Raw genomic sequence first — 16,530 nt, forward strand, 5'->3', positions numbered from 1 at the left:
AACATGCATGAACTGACTTGATCGAGAAGCCCATGTCCATGTTACAGAAAGGGATATCTCGATAAGCAGGATAAGGAGGTTAATCAGTAATGGGGGTTCTCAACTAGTGGTGTTTATTTTGCTACCGCATCTACACAGCTCCCCAAGCTCCCAGAGTCCAACTTGCCGAGCCTCCCACTGAGGCACCGCGCATGAGCCCAGGTCCAAGGCTCTGCCGTTGCTGTGCTTTCACGTCAACCTCCCCAGGGCGAGCGGCCCCAGCTACACCTTGCTGCAGCCACGCTTCACGGTCAATGCTTGCGACCGCCATCGCCTTGAGGTGGGCGATCATACTGGCCCCAGCCCAGGGTCCCAACGTTTCCAGCACTCGAACGCTGCCCTGTAAGTTCTCGAGAGGGTTTTCAGTTCGCTGCAGGAGCTGTTGTACGCTGTCATGTTCCGGGGCTGCGTTGGCAGCGTCATGCCAGACGTCATCCTTTTGCCCGTCTTCTCCCATCGCCATTGCTTGTGAATGCGCGCGGCTCTGGCTTTTACTACGCTTCGCTCTAGCCTTAACTTGTTGTGCACCATCGCCGTGAACTGGATCCCAGCCCCATAAGCCTATCAGACGAGACAGTTCATCTGACAGTCGCTTGCAAAGACCGGGAATGTTGGAGCACCCGCCTGTGAATATGATGCGCGACATACTGACCGCGCGCGCATCGATAGGCAGCGATAACAAGTGGCGATAGATAAGCAAGGGAATGGGCAATTCGTCGTCATCAAAGCTGCTTGGCGTGTACTGAGGGGCCACGAATGTATTCTCGCAAGGCTCTGATAGGCGTTGGAATGGAAGCTCGATGATTTCAGGGGGCGAACAAGACGACATGCCTAGATGCACATTTCTGACCGTCTGGTGCTGTCTGGATTCGTCTTGGGCCAAAGAGGTGGATTCGTCCCGTTCTTCCACAGTTGCCAGTCCTGGCTCATCCTCAGGAACCGCGGCGCGGTCAAGCTGCTGACACCACATCATGCGACAGGCAATATCTTCGCACTCGTCGAAACTGAAGACACGATTTGCGGGCCGAACTCCATCTGCATCCGAGGTTTCAAGCTGCGTCGGCGGCGTCGCGGTTTTCTTGCGCGCCGAGGCTAAAAGATCATGCACTTCGTGTACAAGCATCTTGCCGCTCCTTGTGCTCCTCGTGTGGCGGATCTCTCGGTATTCGTAGACACTCGATACAACCGTCTCGGCCCAGCCCAAATTCACAACAATTGCGGACCGTACTCCAGCGCCAACAGCAGCGGTGATAGGACACGACAAAATTGACACCAGTGGTGTTTGAAAGCGATGGAATAGGGTATCGAGAATGGTTGAAACTAACGGCAAAGGCAGCGCTGGAGGTAGAACGAGGAAGACACGGCGGGGTCGGGAATCAATTAGGAGGTTTCTATAGCCGCGTTAAACACTGGGTCGACTCGACGATTGTGTCAATGGTGAGGATCTACCTACTTCGTAAATGCATCACGCAAGAGGCGGTCCAGTTTGTCTCCCACGAGACCCAGGTCTAAGCACCGTAGGTCGGACGTCCATAGTTCGTGAAGATGGCCCCATTCAATAGATGGAAGTTCTGTATTCGGAGGCACGGACGACGGCGCTGTTGATGACCGTGGAAGCCATGATGTAAAATCACCAACACGGCGTTGTTGTACCGGACCTGAAGAGACTATGGCTTTAGGGACCGAGTCTCCTGCGAACCCAATGCGGACGAAACGCGTCCCTATCTCGACCACGATTGTCTCCTCTTCAGCGCGGAGTGTGGAAGGCGACCCAAAGGCAGACGTAGTGCCACGAAGCGGAGTGTGTGGGCTGGCCGGGCCAGCTTGCGGACCAGCACCAGAGCGTATATTGGATATGGAGCGGTGCGCAAGACCAGGTGTCGCCGATTGTGCTGAGGTCGACATGGTGGTTTGGGTCAACTGTTGAGGGGTGGTGGAGACTAAGGTGCGGAAAGTCGAAAGCTCGAATGTCGGTGCTCGGAGCTAAACAGCTCCGGCTGTGGATAGCCAATGCAGTGATATTCTTCTAATCGACATAGGTACCTGTCACCACGGAATTGAACAAAGTGGATTGATTGTTGTTAAGGTACAAAAGGAGACTTCCAGAAGTCCAAACGAAGGTAATTGGTCAGATCCAGCATCGGTAAGGAGTCTTACCGGGGCGATAACGACAGAACAAATGCATCAAATGAGGACTCCACATTTGGGATGAAAGTACTCCTGGGTCACAGAACAGAACCTTGCCTGATCGGCAACACACCCCCTCAGATGGGTAGGCGAGCCTCTCTCTGACCATCTGAACCACGAAAGATCAGGCAGATGCCTGTTGGCGGCTTTTGGTAGAGAATTTGGTGCCTTTGGAACAGTTGGCGTTCTCAGGGCAGATGAAGGAAATCGTGCTTGTGAAGCAAATAAGGATGTGTGTAAGTGTTAGGAGAGGTGGGCGAAATTGAGCAAGCTGTTCACTGGTGGACCGCTGGTACGCACTCCATCTGCAGAAGCTTCACGAAGTTCTGATGCTTCTGAGTCGGGAGAATCTTTGTAAGCCCATCGCTCACTATCTTGTCAGTGCTCATCCAGTCCACGGATATCTTCCCCTGTCTGACTGTTTGTCGGATCCAAAGACGATGGATGTCAACATGCTTGAGCTTCGTAGTGGCTTGAGGCCTCTCACTAGTGAGTAACAGCAGCGTTTGGCGGTTATCACAGAACATCTGGATCGGAACCTTGCCATGAAAACGTAGCTGAAGCTCCTTGATCAGACGAAGAGTGGCAAGGTAGTTCCTCGCTGCGACACTGAGGGCCACCAGCTCAGCTTCGGTGCTAGAAGTGACCACGGATCGCTGCTTTGTAGCTTTCCAGTCAATTGGACCTCCAAAGAGCATGGTGGTGTATCCTTGTGAGCTAAATCTGGTGATGGGATCATCGCCGAATGATGCGTCGCTCGCACAATACAGCGATGTAGAATGGTCTCCTGATCCTCCGTAGGACAGCGAGAGAGTCCTTGTGCGATAGAGGTAGCGGAGACAGTGGTCTGCTGCAAGGTGATGGAGTTCTGTCGGCCTGAGCAGAGACTCCGCAAGTCTTGAGGCAGCTTTGGCCACATCAGGTCGTGTTGTGGTTGCTGCGTAATTGATGGAACCAATTTTGCGTTGGTATAGTTGAATGGATTCAGCAGAGGCTTCGTAATCCTTTGGAGCAGGTGCTGGGTCTGTTGATAGAGGCGTCAAATGACCTCTGGTGGATGGCTGGAGGTTGAGGTCCTTCATCTTTTCAGTGATGTAGTTCTCCAGAGACAGCCAGAGCTTGCGCTGGCTACGATCTCTGACCACTCTGATGCCTAAGAACCATCTGACCTCGCCAAGTTCTCGCATCTCGAACAGAGACTTGAGCTGGCTCTTCAGCTCTTCGGCCGCTTGGCGATCCTCTTTGCGGTTCATGAGGATGATGTCGTCAACGTAGAAGAACATGATCATGCCTCTGCCCATGAAGACACAGTTATCTTCCTCGAGAGCCACGAGGCCGATCTTCCGCATAGCCTCGGACAGCAGCTTGTGCCAGAGAAGCGGTGATCGGCGCAAACCGTACAAAGCTCTCTTCAGCTTGAAAATCGTGCGCCTCTGTGGAGCGCCCTTCTTCTGTTGCATCTCCTGCATGAGATCCCAGCCCTGAGGGGCCCAGACGTAGACTGTCTCGTCGAGGTGTGCATTTGGAAAGGCGTTGACGGCATCCAACTGGTGCGTGTCTAGGTCAAACTCTGCACAGATGGCCATCAACGTTCTGAACGTCTTGGCTGCCAGTGTCGACGCGTATGTTTCCATCTCATTCTTGGGCTGTTGGTCTCCTCGTACGCAGAGCCTGGCCTTGAACTTGGTCACGTAGCCGGTGGAGTCAACCTTGTATTTCCAGACCCAGGTCAACCCGAGAACCTTGTGTATTTCCTGGTCGACCGATTCGAAGGGGACTTGCTCGATTGTGTCCATATTTTCAATGGTGTTGACCTCCTGGACGCTTGCTTCTAGCCACTGCTTTTTGTGATCAGAATGAAGCATCTCCTTCCAGGATCTTGGCTCCGCGGGCATATCTGTTCGGAGAAGCGGTTTCTTGTTCGATGGAGTCTGAGTGTGAAAGAATGAGTATTCCACGGTCAAATGTGATGATGGAGGCATTTTCTTGCTGCGGCGGGCTCCTAGAGCCTGGTCGGTGGGGGTGCCGTCTTTGAACTGTGACGGCTTTCTGTCTCTAGCGCTCCTTCGAGTGCCTTGGATTTGTGTTGATGGCGACGGCTGTGGGGCTGGTGCCACTGATGGTCGGGCCTCCACAGTCTCTGTCTCGTCTTCAGCTGAACTTTGATCAGCTGGTGTGTGTTGAGGTGTTGATTCAGGGCTCCGAGCTACTTCGATAGTGTCTTCAATAGCCTCTTCAGTCACTTGAATGGTGTCTGGCACGGGGATCGTGTCTTCCACAGCATCTTCAGCCCCTTGAATGGTGTCTATTACGGCATCTTCCACCCCCTCAGAGACAGCTGGCTGGCCTTGTCCAGTCTCCGTCTCTGGAGTTGGACGTGGTGACGGCAGGACATCATCTCTGCTGGCTGTGTGACCTTCCCGGGGTCGCAGTATCTCCGCGTTGATCTTTCCTCCAAGTTGGAATGTCCGGGCTTTCTCGAACAGGTCGATGGTGGCAACATCGAACTCGTCAATGTCCAGTGACGAGTTGAAAGGATTCTGGGCGTCCGCAACGGGCACGTCCAAAGCCTGGAATTCGTCCTGTAGAATTGGCTTTGGGGATTGGGCGTCCTTGAAAACTGTGGACTCATCGAAACCCACGTCTCTTGTCCTCAATACTGCTTTCATCTCTGGAACCCAGATTCTGTATATGTTGCTGCTGTCGTATCCACAGAGATAGCCGATGTGGGCTCTCGGAGCCAGCTTCTGCTTTCGGTTACGTCCCTCTTGGGCGTCTGCCGTGAGAGGATACGCCCTGCATCCGTATCTTCGCAGGTGAGCCAGGCCTGGAGCCGTAGTTCGAGCGGCAAGGCCCTTGGAGTTGAGCCAGTCGTTCAGCCTTCCTTCTGGTGTCGCCCACTGTAGGCGTCCCTTCGGCGTGAGATTGTGGAGATATGCAGCGGTTTGTACCACCTCTGGCCACAAATCCTCCGGGAACCCAGCAGCCGAGGTAAGGGTTCTTGCGATGGTGAATATCGTGCCTCCATTGCGTTCTGCGGCACCGTTCTGTTCTGGTGTCCTTGCGGCTGATCTCTCCAAGAGAATGCCGCGCTCTTCTGACCAAGTAACCAGATTGCTGCGTAGTGCTGAGTCCCAGTCAACTCTCAGGACCTTGATGACCAGATGGTACTGTCTCCAGAGAAACATCTCAAAGTTGATAAACGCCTGGAAGCCATCTGCTCTGGCAGGCAGAATCCTGACAACAATCTTCCCCGAATATGCGTCCGTTATTACAAGGCACGACTCCATGCCGTTGTACGACTTCCCAGGGCTGAAGAAGTCCAGGTTGACGCGCTCAAATGGATTCGTCGTCGTGTACGTTGGCTGTCTCCGAGATACAATCTTCTTGGATTTCGCTACCCCGCAAGACTCGCATTCGAATGTTGTTGGCCCTTTCACCCCAACTCCAGTACAGCTGTATGGCAGCTGCTGTATGGCCTCTGGGTGGGCATGAGCCAGCCGTTCGTGCCAGAGCCTCGAGTCGCTGACCATCGCGGCTCTCTGCTTCTTGGAGTGATAGAAGGAAGTGGTGCTATGTAGGGTGTTCACCGCATACTGGCCACCCTTCTCCTGAAGTGGGATCTCTGAGCCAGTGGCTGGGTTGAACAGCATGTTCCTGAGGGAGTCCAGTCCGAGTCCTTGGCGTTGGAGCTGCCTGGCTGAAATAAGCGTCGTCGGGTAGTCTTTGATGTACGAGACATCATGGCAGGTGATGCTGATGACGTTCTGCTTGCTGTCGAGGGTGTCGATGGCCATCGTGCCATGCCCTTCGACGGGGCTTGATTTGCCTCCTCCTGTGCTGTATCTTACAGTGTCGGTGGCCTCGCGAAAGTTGGTGAGGAGGTCTTTGTTGTTGGTTATATGGGTTGGGTGTACCCGAGTCGATCAGGAACTCGTGACGGAGATCCCCTCCTCGGTTTGTCCGTTGAAACTCGTCCGAATCAGCGACGGAGAAGTTGCTCATGAAGTTGGTGTACTCGTCATCGCAGCTCTGTTCATCATCGTCACCGAGGAAGTTGTTAAAAGCAGAGACGGCGACTCCACTGGGTGCCTCTTGCCTCCTGCCGCTTCTTTTTGTCCTCCTTGATTTTCTCGTTCCAGAATTGCAATGTGCTTGGCTTCATCCTTTTCTTCGCTTCGTCAATGTAGTCCAGCAGGCTCTGATCGGATTGATAGCTCTTCTTCCTCCGGTGTTCCGCGATATTTGGGCACAGACAGATGGGCTGACACGCCTTGGGTGCCCTCTTCTGCTGTACACAGTCGCAGAATGGTCTGCGAGAAGGCGAGCTGTTTGGCTGTTGAGGAGAGTCACGATGGGAATCCTGGGCACTCGTCCGATCACTTTGACCATTCCGGTCCTTGCCCATGAAGGTCACCGAGTCGCTGTAGAAGGACGTCTGAGATGGCTTGGTGGTGAGGCGATGCGGTTGGTAGTCTCTAAGGTAGCTCTTGTACCTCAACGCCAGTACCTTCCCTCCATCACGATCATCCAGCTCCCGGCGAACTTGGTGGGCGCACTCTGCTTCGGCCCACCCTGGAGACACGGAAAGAATTGCCCGAAGGAATTGAACATTTTGATCTGCGGCTTCTTTAAGCTGAGGAATCCCGTGCTTCTCAACTTCGATACAGAGTAGGATGAAGTCGTCAACCCACTTCTCATGGTCCATCTTCTTGATCATCGCCATATGCTCCTCCCAGCGCTGGCGAATGTATTGTTTCTGTCCCATGTCGGAAGGGGCGAAGTGGTCCTTCAACGCCTTGAGCCACTCCTGGCTGCTTTCCTCGTTCATGAAGACGGCCGAAAGGCTCCTGTCGACTGTGTTGAGGATGTATTTCTGGACCTCCTGGAGGCCCGCTGACTCCCTGTTGTAGATGTCCAAATGGATCTTGTACAACGTCAGCAGTGTGCTGAGATCTCGCGTCTCATCTTCGAATGACGGTGCTGTTGGCTTCTTGGCCCTCTTGGGCCGCCTGTCAGCCTCTTTGTCTGGGTCGACTAGATCCCAGGCCTCGTAGGAGGTCGCCACGGCTCTGACGGAGTTGAGCCATGTCCTCCATTCCTCCCTCCTTGTAAGTGTCACTCTGTGCTTACCAGAGTCCATCTTGAGGATCCCTGGGCGTTGTCGGAGACCGTCGGGGAGGTCGTTCGATGGTCGCGACTGATCGCGTGTATGTTGAATATCATCAATTGACCCCGCGTGTACTCAAGCCCTAGGCCACACGTCTCGGAGGTTCAATTGGTCTTGAGGAGCTGATTTCTCCTGCTTCGATGTGTCGTGGAGAGATGATCGCTCTCCTGGAGGATGTCGGTAACGGCCCTTGGCCAGTGGTCGTCAATGGCGAAACGTCGCGTCAATTGACTGTTGAAGTGCAGCGGCGATTCAGCTGTAGACAGCTTCGCAGCAGGCGTATTGGCCGTAGGCGCCCTGCTGTAGATATCGAAGGTCAAGGAGCTGTATCGTCGCCCGGGCTCATAACTGTCACCACGGAATTGAACAAAGTGGATTGATTGTTGTTAAGGTACAAAAGGAGACTTCCAGAAGTCCAAACGAAGGTAATTGGTCAGATCCAGCATCGGTAAGGAGTCTTACCGGGGCGATAACGACAGAACAAATGCATCAAATGAGGACTCCACATTTGGGATGAAAGTACTCCTGGGTCACAGAACAGAACCTTGCCTGATCGGCAACAGTACCATGATGGGTTCATGTTACCACGGTAACGATATCAGGGAGCGTCATCGAACGGCATCGCGACCTTGTCTTTACCCTCACGTGCCTTGCCTGCCCTTATTCACGATCACGAATATGCTTTCTGATATGTAGCGTGTGAAATTCTGATCTCAGCTCCTAAGGCTCTTAGAACCACCCAATTGCGGCATCAGGGCTCATCTGTGCTTGGCCAACGTGGTTTGCTTGTCCAGCGATTCACAGCGACATACGCATCAGATGGGTATCAAGGGGTATGCCTCACCGATGGAATTAGTTCCTGACACAGAAAAAGTTGACATACATTCAGGATATACCGCGAACTTGGCCCCGGTCAGAGGATCTCACTCGCCAAGCTCGCTACCGAGAGCCTGGAGAACACAGGGAGGCCTCTCCGCGTCGCCATAGACATTGCTATATGGCAATTTCAAACGCAGGCTGCTAAGGGTATAACTTGAAAGCCCTCTTTTCTCATGCTTCTTGTGATAACGTTATTCCTAGGGGGCACAAATCCCGCTATTAGAACACTCTTTTACCGGCTGGTCCGACTTGTTGGGCTTCCTGTGCAACCAGTGTTCGTATTTGATGGTCCCAATAAGCCTATTTTCAAGAGAAATAAGCGCTCTGGACGTGGAGATGGCATTGCTTCAGCCATGGCCAAACGTCTTATTCGCCTCTTTGGCTTCCCCATTCACCAAGCCCCTGGCGAGGCCGAAGCAGAATGTGCCCTCCTGCAACAAGAAGGCTTGGTTGACGCTGTTCTCAGCGAAGACGTCGACACTATCATGTTCGGCTGCAGCCGAACATTTCGCAACTGGTCAGCCGAGGGATCACGGGGAGGAAAATCGCCAACACATGTCACTGTTTATGACACCAACGAGCAGAGCCTGATTGCCTCTGGACTTGATCGTCATGGCATGGTTCTGGTTGCACTAATGAGTGGTGGCGACTACCTCCCTGAAGGTGTGCCCGGCTGCGGGTTGAAGCTGGCTTGCGAAGTGGCTCGAGCTGGTTTCGGCAAAAGCTTGTGCAGCCTTAAAGCAGCAGACAAGGCCGGCATGGATGATTGGAGAGCAAATCTCACCCACGAATTACGCACCAACGAAAACAAGTTCTTCCGCACGAAGCATAAAGCCATTGTCATACCAGACAACTTCCCCGATGTCAAAGTCTTGCGATTTTACACCCACCCAGCAGTCTCGTCGAAGGCAGCTGTGGAGAACCTGTTCGGGTCAGTCGAGTGGTCCAGACCTGTCGACATTGGCGGACTCAGACGATTCACCGATGAGGTTTTTGACTGGACAAATCGGCCGGGCGCTGTCAAACTGATAAAAGTGTTGTCCCCAAATTTGCTTGCTCAGAAACTCTTTGCACGTTACGATCACACCACGCAGTCGCTCGAAAGCCACAGTCTGGAATCTTTAGCACGACAAGAAACGGTGCTTGTTCAGCGTATATCAGCCAGGAGGAGCCATTTCAGCACGGACGGCATCCCGGAGCTCCGAGTCTCCCACGTGCCAGCTGACATCGTGCCATTGGATCTCTCACAAGAGTCAGACGAGGTGGCAGAGACGGGAAGGCAGGGCCTCGCACTCAACAGTGATGACGAGTTCGAGGTGGTAGTGCCAAGCAACAACGATGTCGAGGCTAGGAAAACCTTCGACCCGACTGCCGCACAAGCAGTCTGGCTTCCCGAGAGTCTCGTCAAGTTAGGCGTGCCACTCTGCGTTGAGGATTGGGAGGAGAGGCAGCGAGCCAAGAAAAATGTGACGACCGCATCCAACCTGGCGAAGCAAAGGAGGAAGAAGACAGCCGGAAACGACACCAACAAAGCCCCAAATACACTCGACCAGTGGGTGAAGTCTACCAAATCCAAGCCTCGAGAGCGTTCTGAAAAGAGCGCTGCCGTACTGCCGGTTTCACAGAGCATCAGTCACTTCAAACTACCTCAACCACTGCCCTCCAATATTACAAATTTCCGGGGCCTTCTACCTCGGGAACCAGCTACCCCAAAACCACACACGTCGCCGAACCGCCCGCTGGCGTCACTGCCTCGAAGTAAGCCACTCACATCCAAGACTGCCGGGAAAGCGACCACCAAAGGAAGCACGCAGCTATCAAATCCATGGGCGTTCAGTGGCTCACAGCATACGCCTAGGACAACCAAGCCTGACGGGCACACAGAGTCGTTTCTTATCGAAAATAGCCCCGAAGCTTCGAAAGATAGGCCAGCTAGTCTGGACGTAAAATGGAAAGATGCCTTGAATGCAGGGATGAATAATGGACCGCAGCGCGATGGACGGCACTCCCAGTCTTCTGGGGACGAAGGTTTAGGAACTGCGCGGCACAATGGGGTTTTGGCGAGAGATAACAGGCTCAGCACACGGGAGACAGACGCTTCTCGGAGCGAGCCCAAAAAGATGCGACCGTTAATCACGTCAAAGTGCACAAATGAGGCATCTCAGAGCTCAGCACAGCCGGAAGCAGCCTCATCAGGCAGTGTAGTCAGTCGCGATGCTACCTCTCCGTCGCGCCACAAACATGCCGGTCGAAGTCATATCATCAAGCGACCAGCCAGGCCCCACGGTTCGGAGGTGAGGAAAACTCTAGAGGCTATATCGTCTGCAACAAGATCCGCAAGCAAGGTAAAATTTATCGCACCACGGATCAGTGCTTGCGGATTCTTTAAAGAGGTCGACTTGGACGATGATGAGGCTGCGCAACTCATGGTCCACGACGCCGAACAAAGGGTCGGACACCAGCGGGCAGCGAGCACCCAGCAGATGATATGGAATCAGAGCCATGTAGCGGTTATCGACTTGACCGCGGAGGATTGAGGCAGGATAAACAATAGAATCGCGAAGCACAGCTGCTTGATCTGTCTTGGTTTCAATTCGCAAACGGCAACAGGGTATCCTTAGCAATAAAGAAGCTACAAAACATGAGAAAGTTTACATGCTGCCATGTGTCATCCACCCTTGACGTACGCCTGTTCGCGAGTAGCATACATGTACTGCCTGCGATTCCCCAAAGATAGACGAGTCCCCCTATTATGACTCGTATCGCCATGGAAGATCCCGATCACTCACCGTGACACATGTCAGGTAAGTGATGGCATCTGTCGACCTTCCGCCGCCGAGTTCCAGCTCCAGGCGGCTACTCATTAAGGGGCGCACAATCTCACGCGCCATGGACTTGACCTCATCAACTCGTTTCTCGAAACGTCGCAGATTATCCCGACTATACAACTCGGGTGTGAGCTTCAAGAATCGCTTGCAATCGTCATGACTTAGATAAAGAGAAGCGGCGGGTGACCCCAACATGCGGAGAGCCCGTCCTGCTGCGGCCATAGGTGGCGCCTGGGGGTGAAGTGGGCCTACTTGAAGCTCGTTATGCCGGTCGTTTCGCGATGCCGAAATGTGGTGGTCGGGTGCTGAGGAGCCAGTGTTCTCCGCGAGCCACTGTCGGAAGAGACTGAGAGCCAGCCAGTCGAGGTAGGCCGTGCTGGGTGTTACCCGGTCACCCCGCGCCGTAAACAAGCTCAGGCGGAAAAGGCGGCTCTCAACACGGGTAACCATCTCCTCAAGCTCGTCGACCTTGTCTTCGATGATGTCGAGGACGCCATCTGGAAGCGCGGTGCGCAGACTTCTTTCTCCAGCAGGCCACTGGCCGACAACATGTATCAACGCTTCCTGAAAGATGACCCTGCTGCGAGCAAGATAGCCGAGCCTCAGGTAGGAAATGGGGTATTTGGCTATTTGTTTCCAGAGTCTTGACTGAAACTGGAGCAGGTGATGATCGACTCTGGGTCCGACAACAGCCAGCGCGTCGTATTGGTCGGCGAGGTTAAGCAGGGATTTGCACTGCACGTAGGCATCGGCAATATTGACGCCGTCGAGCTGCGGATGGTAGTTGTAGAATATGCGGAAAAGATTGTCGTAGTCGCGAAGCAGATCTATGTCGGCTTGCGACAGTGGGGGGCCAGGGCCAGCAGGGGGCGCGGGCACGAGACTGAGGTTGGCGACGGAGCGGAAGAAGCTGCGGCTGGAATGCGCAGACGAGGAGTGCGCGTGGCGGGATGGCTTACTGCTGCTGCTGCGCCCAGAGGAAACGGGCAGTTCGGCGTCGACGGAGCCAAAGAGAGAGGGAGTGGAGGCGGCGACGTCTTGTTTCTGGACAAGCATTGGAATGTCACCATCTCCAACTCCGGGGTCAAGCTCAAAACGCCATCTCTTGCGTGCAGGCGAGCTGGGCGCTCGTGTTGCCGTCAGTTGATCGTCGCGACCGCGACCGGGCCTTGTAGCAGAGGACGACGAAGACGACGAGGGTTCCGGCAAGGACTGGGCGCGGGACCACTCTTGACTTGTGCTGGCCTCGAAGAAGCCAGAGCAACGGGTCAGGGTGTGGCGATGTAGGAGGTAGCGGTTCTGATGGTCGGCGACTCTAACCAGTATCTCAACGTCGCCGCTCTGAGTGAAGACAGGGAACTCGTTTTGAGGTATGAATGAAGTGCCGCCGACGTGGGAGCGGTTGTATCGCTTCGTGCGGGATGATGATGACGGGCGGGAGACAACTGAGGACGAGCCTCGAATAGTGAGCGAATTGGACGTGTCGGGCTGCGAGACCATCAAGGCGGGCGGGGTCGAAGACAGGCCAGGGGCCGGCAAGGCGTCTGTCTGTTTGATGGGTAGAGATGAAGCAAGGGCGTAGTAGCCAGACGATGATGCCTAAGGAGTCGAAGGTTTCTAGGCGTCGCGATGAGAGTTAATGTCAATGGAAGCTTTGGCTTTGGCTCAGGAACATGACCCAAGCGTCCCAGCAGTCGGTTGAGCAAGAGCCCTTTGCTTCATAGGTACTGTAGGGCATTGTAAAAGGCCCAGCAGGCCCCCCCCCCCCTTGTATCGCCATTCGACGAGGCTGCCTAGACTGGCCTGGTATCGGATCCAGCGACTAGACAGGCGCAAGAACTACATCAGCGGCAGAAGCAGGTTTGTGCATGGTCCCGAGGCAGGACGAGGTGCGACATCAAGGCACGAGGCAAAAGGTCACGGACAACCACGACCTATCACTCAAGGGCAGTCCAGACTCCTGGGGAGCCCAGCGGTCTGTGGACCTATGAGACGGCGCCAGAGGCCCTCCCACCACTGGGTCACCAGCTGCGGATTTGCCACTCCCCAGAACACCACCCATCCACCAGTCAGCCCTCCCAGAAGCTGACATGGAACCACCGTCAGGGCGCTGAGCAGTCATGCAATGCCGACAGGCTATCGACCGTCCAGAAAAGAGGATGGGAGAAACGGCGCAGAACATGTATTCAAAGCGCGGTTTCTTTTCGTTCTCTACTGATTTCTTGGATTGGACCAGAAAGTTCTCCAAGATAAAATACAAAGCATGACAACACCACAACCATAACGCCCCCAGTTCAGTCAGCCGATGAACAGCAACATAACAGACAGAATCCCTGACCCGACCGCCAGTGCGTTTCTTCCTAGTAAGTAGTTCGCCCCAAGTCAGACCCCCTCCCCCTTTCAGTTAAGTCGTGCACAAACATACACACACACACACACACAACCGATTTGTTTTCTGCAAATTGAAACGTAATCTTGACAAGAGGAAACTACCTTTCTACAATCAATTCTTCCCCTTGGATTAGGTTGACCTCTGGCAACTGTCAATGTCTTAATGTGTTCAGTTCATCACCGTGTCCGTCTGCAACCCGACCCTGAAGGTCGGCGCGGCGTCGCTTGGGGCCGTAGCGCCGGGGGATTCAGCAGCTGTCAGGACCTCGGTGCCCTCAAATACAGGCGGCGAGCACTTGAGGTTCTGTAGCGCCACGTCCGCCCTTGTGCTTACGAGTTGGCCCTGTCGCAAGTCCTCAGCGAAAAGAAAGAAGCCCTCCGTTGCCTCCACCAAATAGGCTTGTAGGCCTCGGCTCTCCAATCGAAGTGTGACCGCGGACAATGGGTAGTGATTCTCGATGTAGCGGGACCATCCTCGAGCTGCTGCTTGTATGTGCTCGTCTTGACTGATCTTGCGCCAGCCGATGCCGAGGTGCAGTGTAAAGTCGTCCACAACTGGATGTGAAGCATTGTCGGTCGCCGAAGTCGTCGCAGGCTCAGCGAGGTCAATTTGCTGCCCCGAAGCTTTGTCCATGGCCATGACTCCTCTGCCGTTGACGACTGGAATTGTGCCGGGAGAAGAGGCGGCAGGGTGGTCCATTCGCTGTGACTTGTTGCTTCGTATTTCTGGACGCTGGGAAGCAACGACGGTTGCAGCCGCGGCCTGGTCGCGTGCCTTCTGTTCCTCTACCCAGGTGCCTGACTGGCTACTGGCATCGGCAACGTAGCCCTGGACCGGCTTGATGAGCACCATGCCCTCGCCATATTCCCAGCCTGCCTCCACCTCTTGGGCAGGTTCGGGTGCCTCTTCCGCGAGATTTGGCGCTGCCTCGTCTCTGGATCGTTTGCGACCGGCCATCCTGCGACCCTCGGCAGGCGCGGGGGCGATATCCTGCGCACCTGCCTGTTCAAAAGGGGACATGGCGAACTTGGTTGGCGGTGGCGCGTGCTGGGAGATTGCTATGATTGGCGACGAAGCGGCGACGGGGTGCGCAAAAGACCCCATTGCTGTGGTGTTAGTTGGCTGTACAGTGAGTTCTCTGGCTCTCACACGGAAACTGTTCTTCAATCACAAGAGATGAAGATGTTAGTACAAGAGCGTGCGTTATACTAATGCCAGGTGTGGGTTGGCGACTATCGTCCCTGGCGTGACGGTGGACGGGCTTGGTATGGACAATACGGAGTAAAAGTATGTCAAGGCAAGGGATTGTGACGTTGTTGGCGGTGGGAATGTAATGGGTCGAAGGCGAGGGTTTTGGTCGTGTGGACGGTCGCTGCGATGGTACTTCTTAAGGTAGTTGGCAACTTGTTGGAATGTTGAGAGGTTGCAGAAGATGTCGAGGTTCGCGCATATACGTCAAAACGTAGTGCTGGTAGCAGAAGAGACGAGTTCGAAGCTCTTAATGGAGGTAGGAGGATATGGTTCAGCGTCGATGTCGATTCACATCAATGTAGGGAGCAAGATGACAAGGAACAGAGGAGAGGATGGAGGATGGTAAACAAGGGTTTCTAAACCGGATAGCTACAGAATGAGGGAGAGGAGAGGTGGGTGAGATGGACCCATGCCCCAGGTCTGACTGAGCCAGCTTCGGTGCTTCCAATTGCGCTCCCAACTAGTGCTCTATCCGGAAGAATGTCCCAGCACGTACATGCGCTGGGTACTTGCCGTCGCCTTGTCAGGATGCGGAGAAAGCTGGCTCAGGCGATGGCTGGCCCCTTGTTGACTACCTAAGGTGCTAGGCCGGCATCCAACCCCATGCGCTAGTACAGCCACTATCCCAATGTACATGTCACGTGATATCCGCCTGCAGGTTCCCCTCGCTTTCGTTGCCGAAAGCAGGGTAATCAACCCCTGGCATCCTCGATGCAGGGCAAGACCGAGTAAGTCATCACACTGCCTCAAATTGAAAACGAAGAAGCTTTTATCTTAACCCTCGAGCGCGAACCTAATTACATCTTACACTGTAGCCGGTTGCTTTAAGGGCTATATCTGCCTCCAGCTTCCCCGTCTCGCTTTACAGCTTGCGAAACCAAGGCACGTTCCGCACCCTGCAGTCTCACCTTGGACTGCTATGGTCATGCCATCAGGAACCAAGTCTCGAATGCAGGTATAATGTCTTAGTCGTAACGAAGCTTAATCGTCGCGAGTTGCGCGGGACGACTCCTCAACTGGGTACTTTCTAGTGGCCGGACTGAGAGCTCTTACGCCCGTGAATTCGGATGGTTCCCATGGGATGCGGTACTTCCTTGTTACGAGAACGACTCCCCACCCAGGCGGCAGCAACCTTCTATGCGAGGTTCGGCCTTTGGCGACAGCAAGACATCTGCTCCCAGAGTGCGAACTTCGTAACCTGCAAATGAGGGAACTTAACTGAGTCACCAGCTGAGTTGCTAACCCCATCGAGTTGAAGTTGAGGCACCCACGACTGGGTATTTTACGAAGCAACGAGCCCTTTGACACTCCTCTATCTGCCTACCTATACCAAGCATTCGGCAATCGTACTGATTTCAAGACACCTTCTCGTTCAACATCTGACAACCTCGCAATTGCGAGGTGGGCCAAAGCAGAGACTATAATCAGTGCTCGGAATAAAATCTCGAAAAGGTGGATATTAATCGTTACTGTTGACGTGTCTTGCGTGTGTCTGAATACTCATTTAACTGTCAGACTGTGAACCCAATCCGCGGTTGTTGGTCGCCACAGGTTACAGCCCCATAGGTTTAGGGGTGCTGTGCCAATCTGCATCCCTCAATCATCTCATGCACACATTTCTCCTTGGTCGTCGACACCCTTAAACAGAGACCTGACTCCCGTATGTGAAAGGTGCCTCGGGCCAGTGAGACAATAATGATGTTCGTCATCTGATCGAGGGGCGACCATGGACATCCCCAGGAGACACAAGTTGAGCATTCTTTGTTATTTCGGTCAGCTTGATC

General features: G+C 54.1%; 4 protein-coding genes across 4 annotated transcripts; 1 reads left to right on the top strand and 3 right to left on the bottom strand.

Moving 5' to 3' along the window:
* Window positions 1-130: 130 nt before the first annotated feature.
* Window positions 131-1,944, bottom strand: VDAG_04065 (uncharacterized protein; the record flags this gene model as incomplete). Its single annotated transcript, XM_009654149.1, has 3 exons — window positions 131-600; window positions 688-1,430; window positions 1,493-1,944. The coding sequence occupies 3 exons, from the start codon at window positions 1,942-1,944 to the stop codon at window positions 131-133; spliced, it is 1,665 nt and encodes a 554-aa protein (XP_009652444.1).
* Window positions 1,945-8,016: 6,072 nt separating this feature from the next.
* VDAG_04066 (uncharacterized protein) lies at window positions 8,017-10,906 on the top strand. The gene is made up of 3 exons (XM_009654150.1): window positions 8,017-8,229; window positions 8,286-8,422; window positions 8,477-10,906. The coding sequence occupies exons 1-3, from the start codon at window positions 8,216-8,218 to the stop codon at window positions 10,810-10,812; spliced, it is 2,487 nt and encodes an 828-aa protein (XP_009652445.1). The 5' UTR covers window positions 8,017-8,215; the 3' UTR covers window positions 10,813-10,906.
* A 119-nt stretch (window positions 10,907-11,025) lies between these two features.
* Window positions 11,026-12,603, bottom strand: VDAG_04067 (uncharacterized protein; the record flags this gene model as incomplete). The annotated part of the gene is made up of 1 exon (XM_009654151.1): window positions 11,026-12,603. One exon carries the CDS (start codon window positions 12,601-12,603, stop codon window positions 11,026-11,028), a length of 1,578 nt encoding a protein of 525 aa, XP_009652446.1.
* A 1,060-nt stretch (window positions 12,604-13,663) lies between these two features.
* Window positions 13,664-15,068, bottom strand: VDAG_04068 (uncharacterized protein; the record flags this gene model as incomplete). The annotated part of the gene is made up of 1 exon (XM_009654152.1): window positions 13,664-15,068. The coding sequence occupies exon 1, from the start codon at window positions 14,513-14,515 to the stop codon at window positions 13,664-13,666; it is 852 nt and encodes a 283-aa protein (XP_009652447.1). The 5' UTR covers window positions 14,516-15,068.
* Window positions 15,069-16,530: the final 1,462 nt, after the last annotated feature.

This window comes from Verticillium dahliae, genomic scaffold (assembly GCF_000150675.1).
Source record: "Verticillium dahliae VdLs.17 supercont1.6 genomic scaffold, whole genome shotgun sequence".
Taxonomy (NCBI): Eukaryota; Fungi; Ascomycota; class Sordariomycetes; order Glomerellales; family Plectosphaerellaceae; genus Verticillium; species Verticillium dahliae.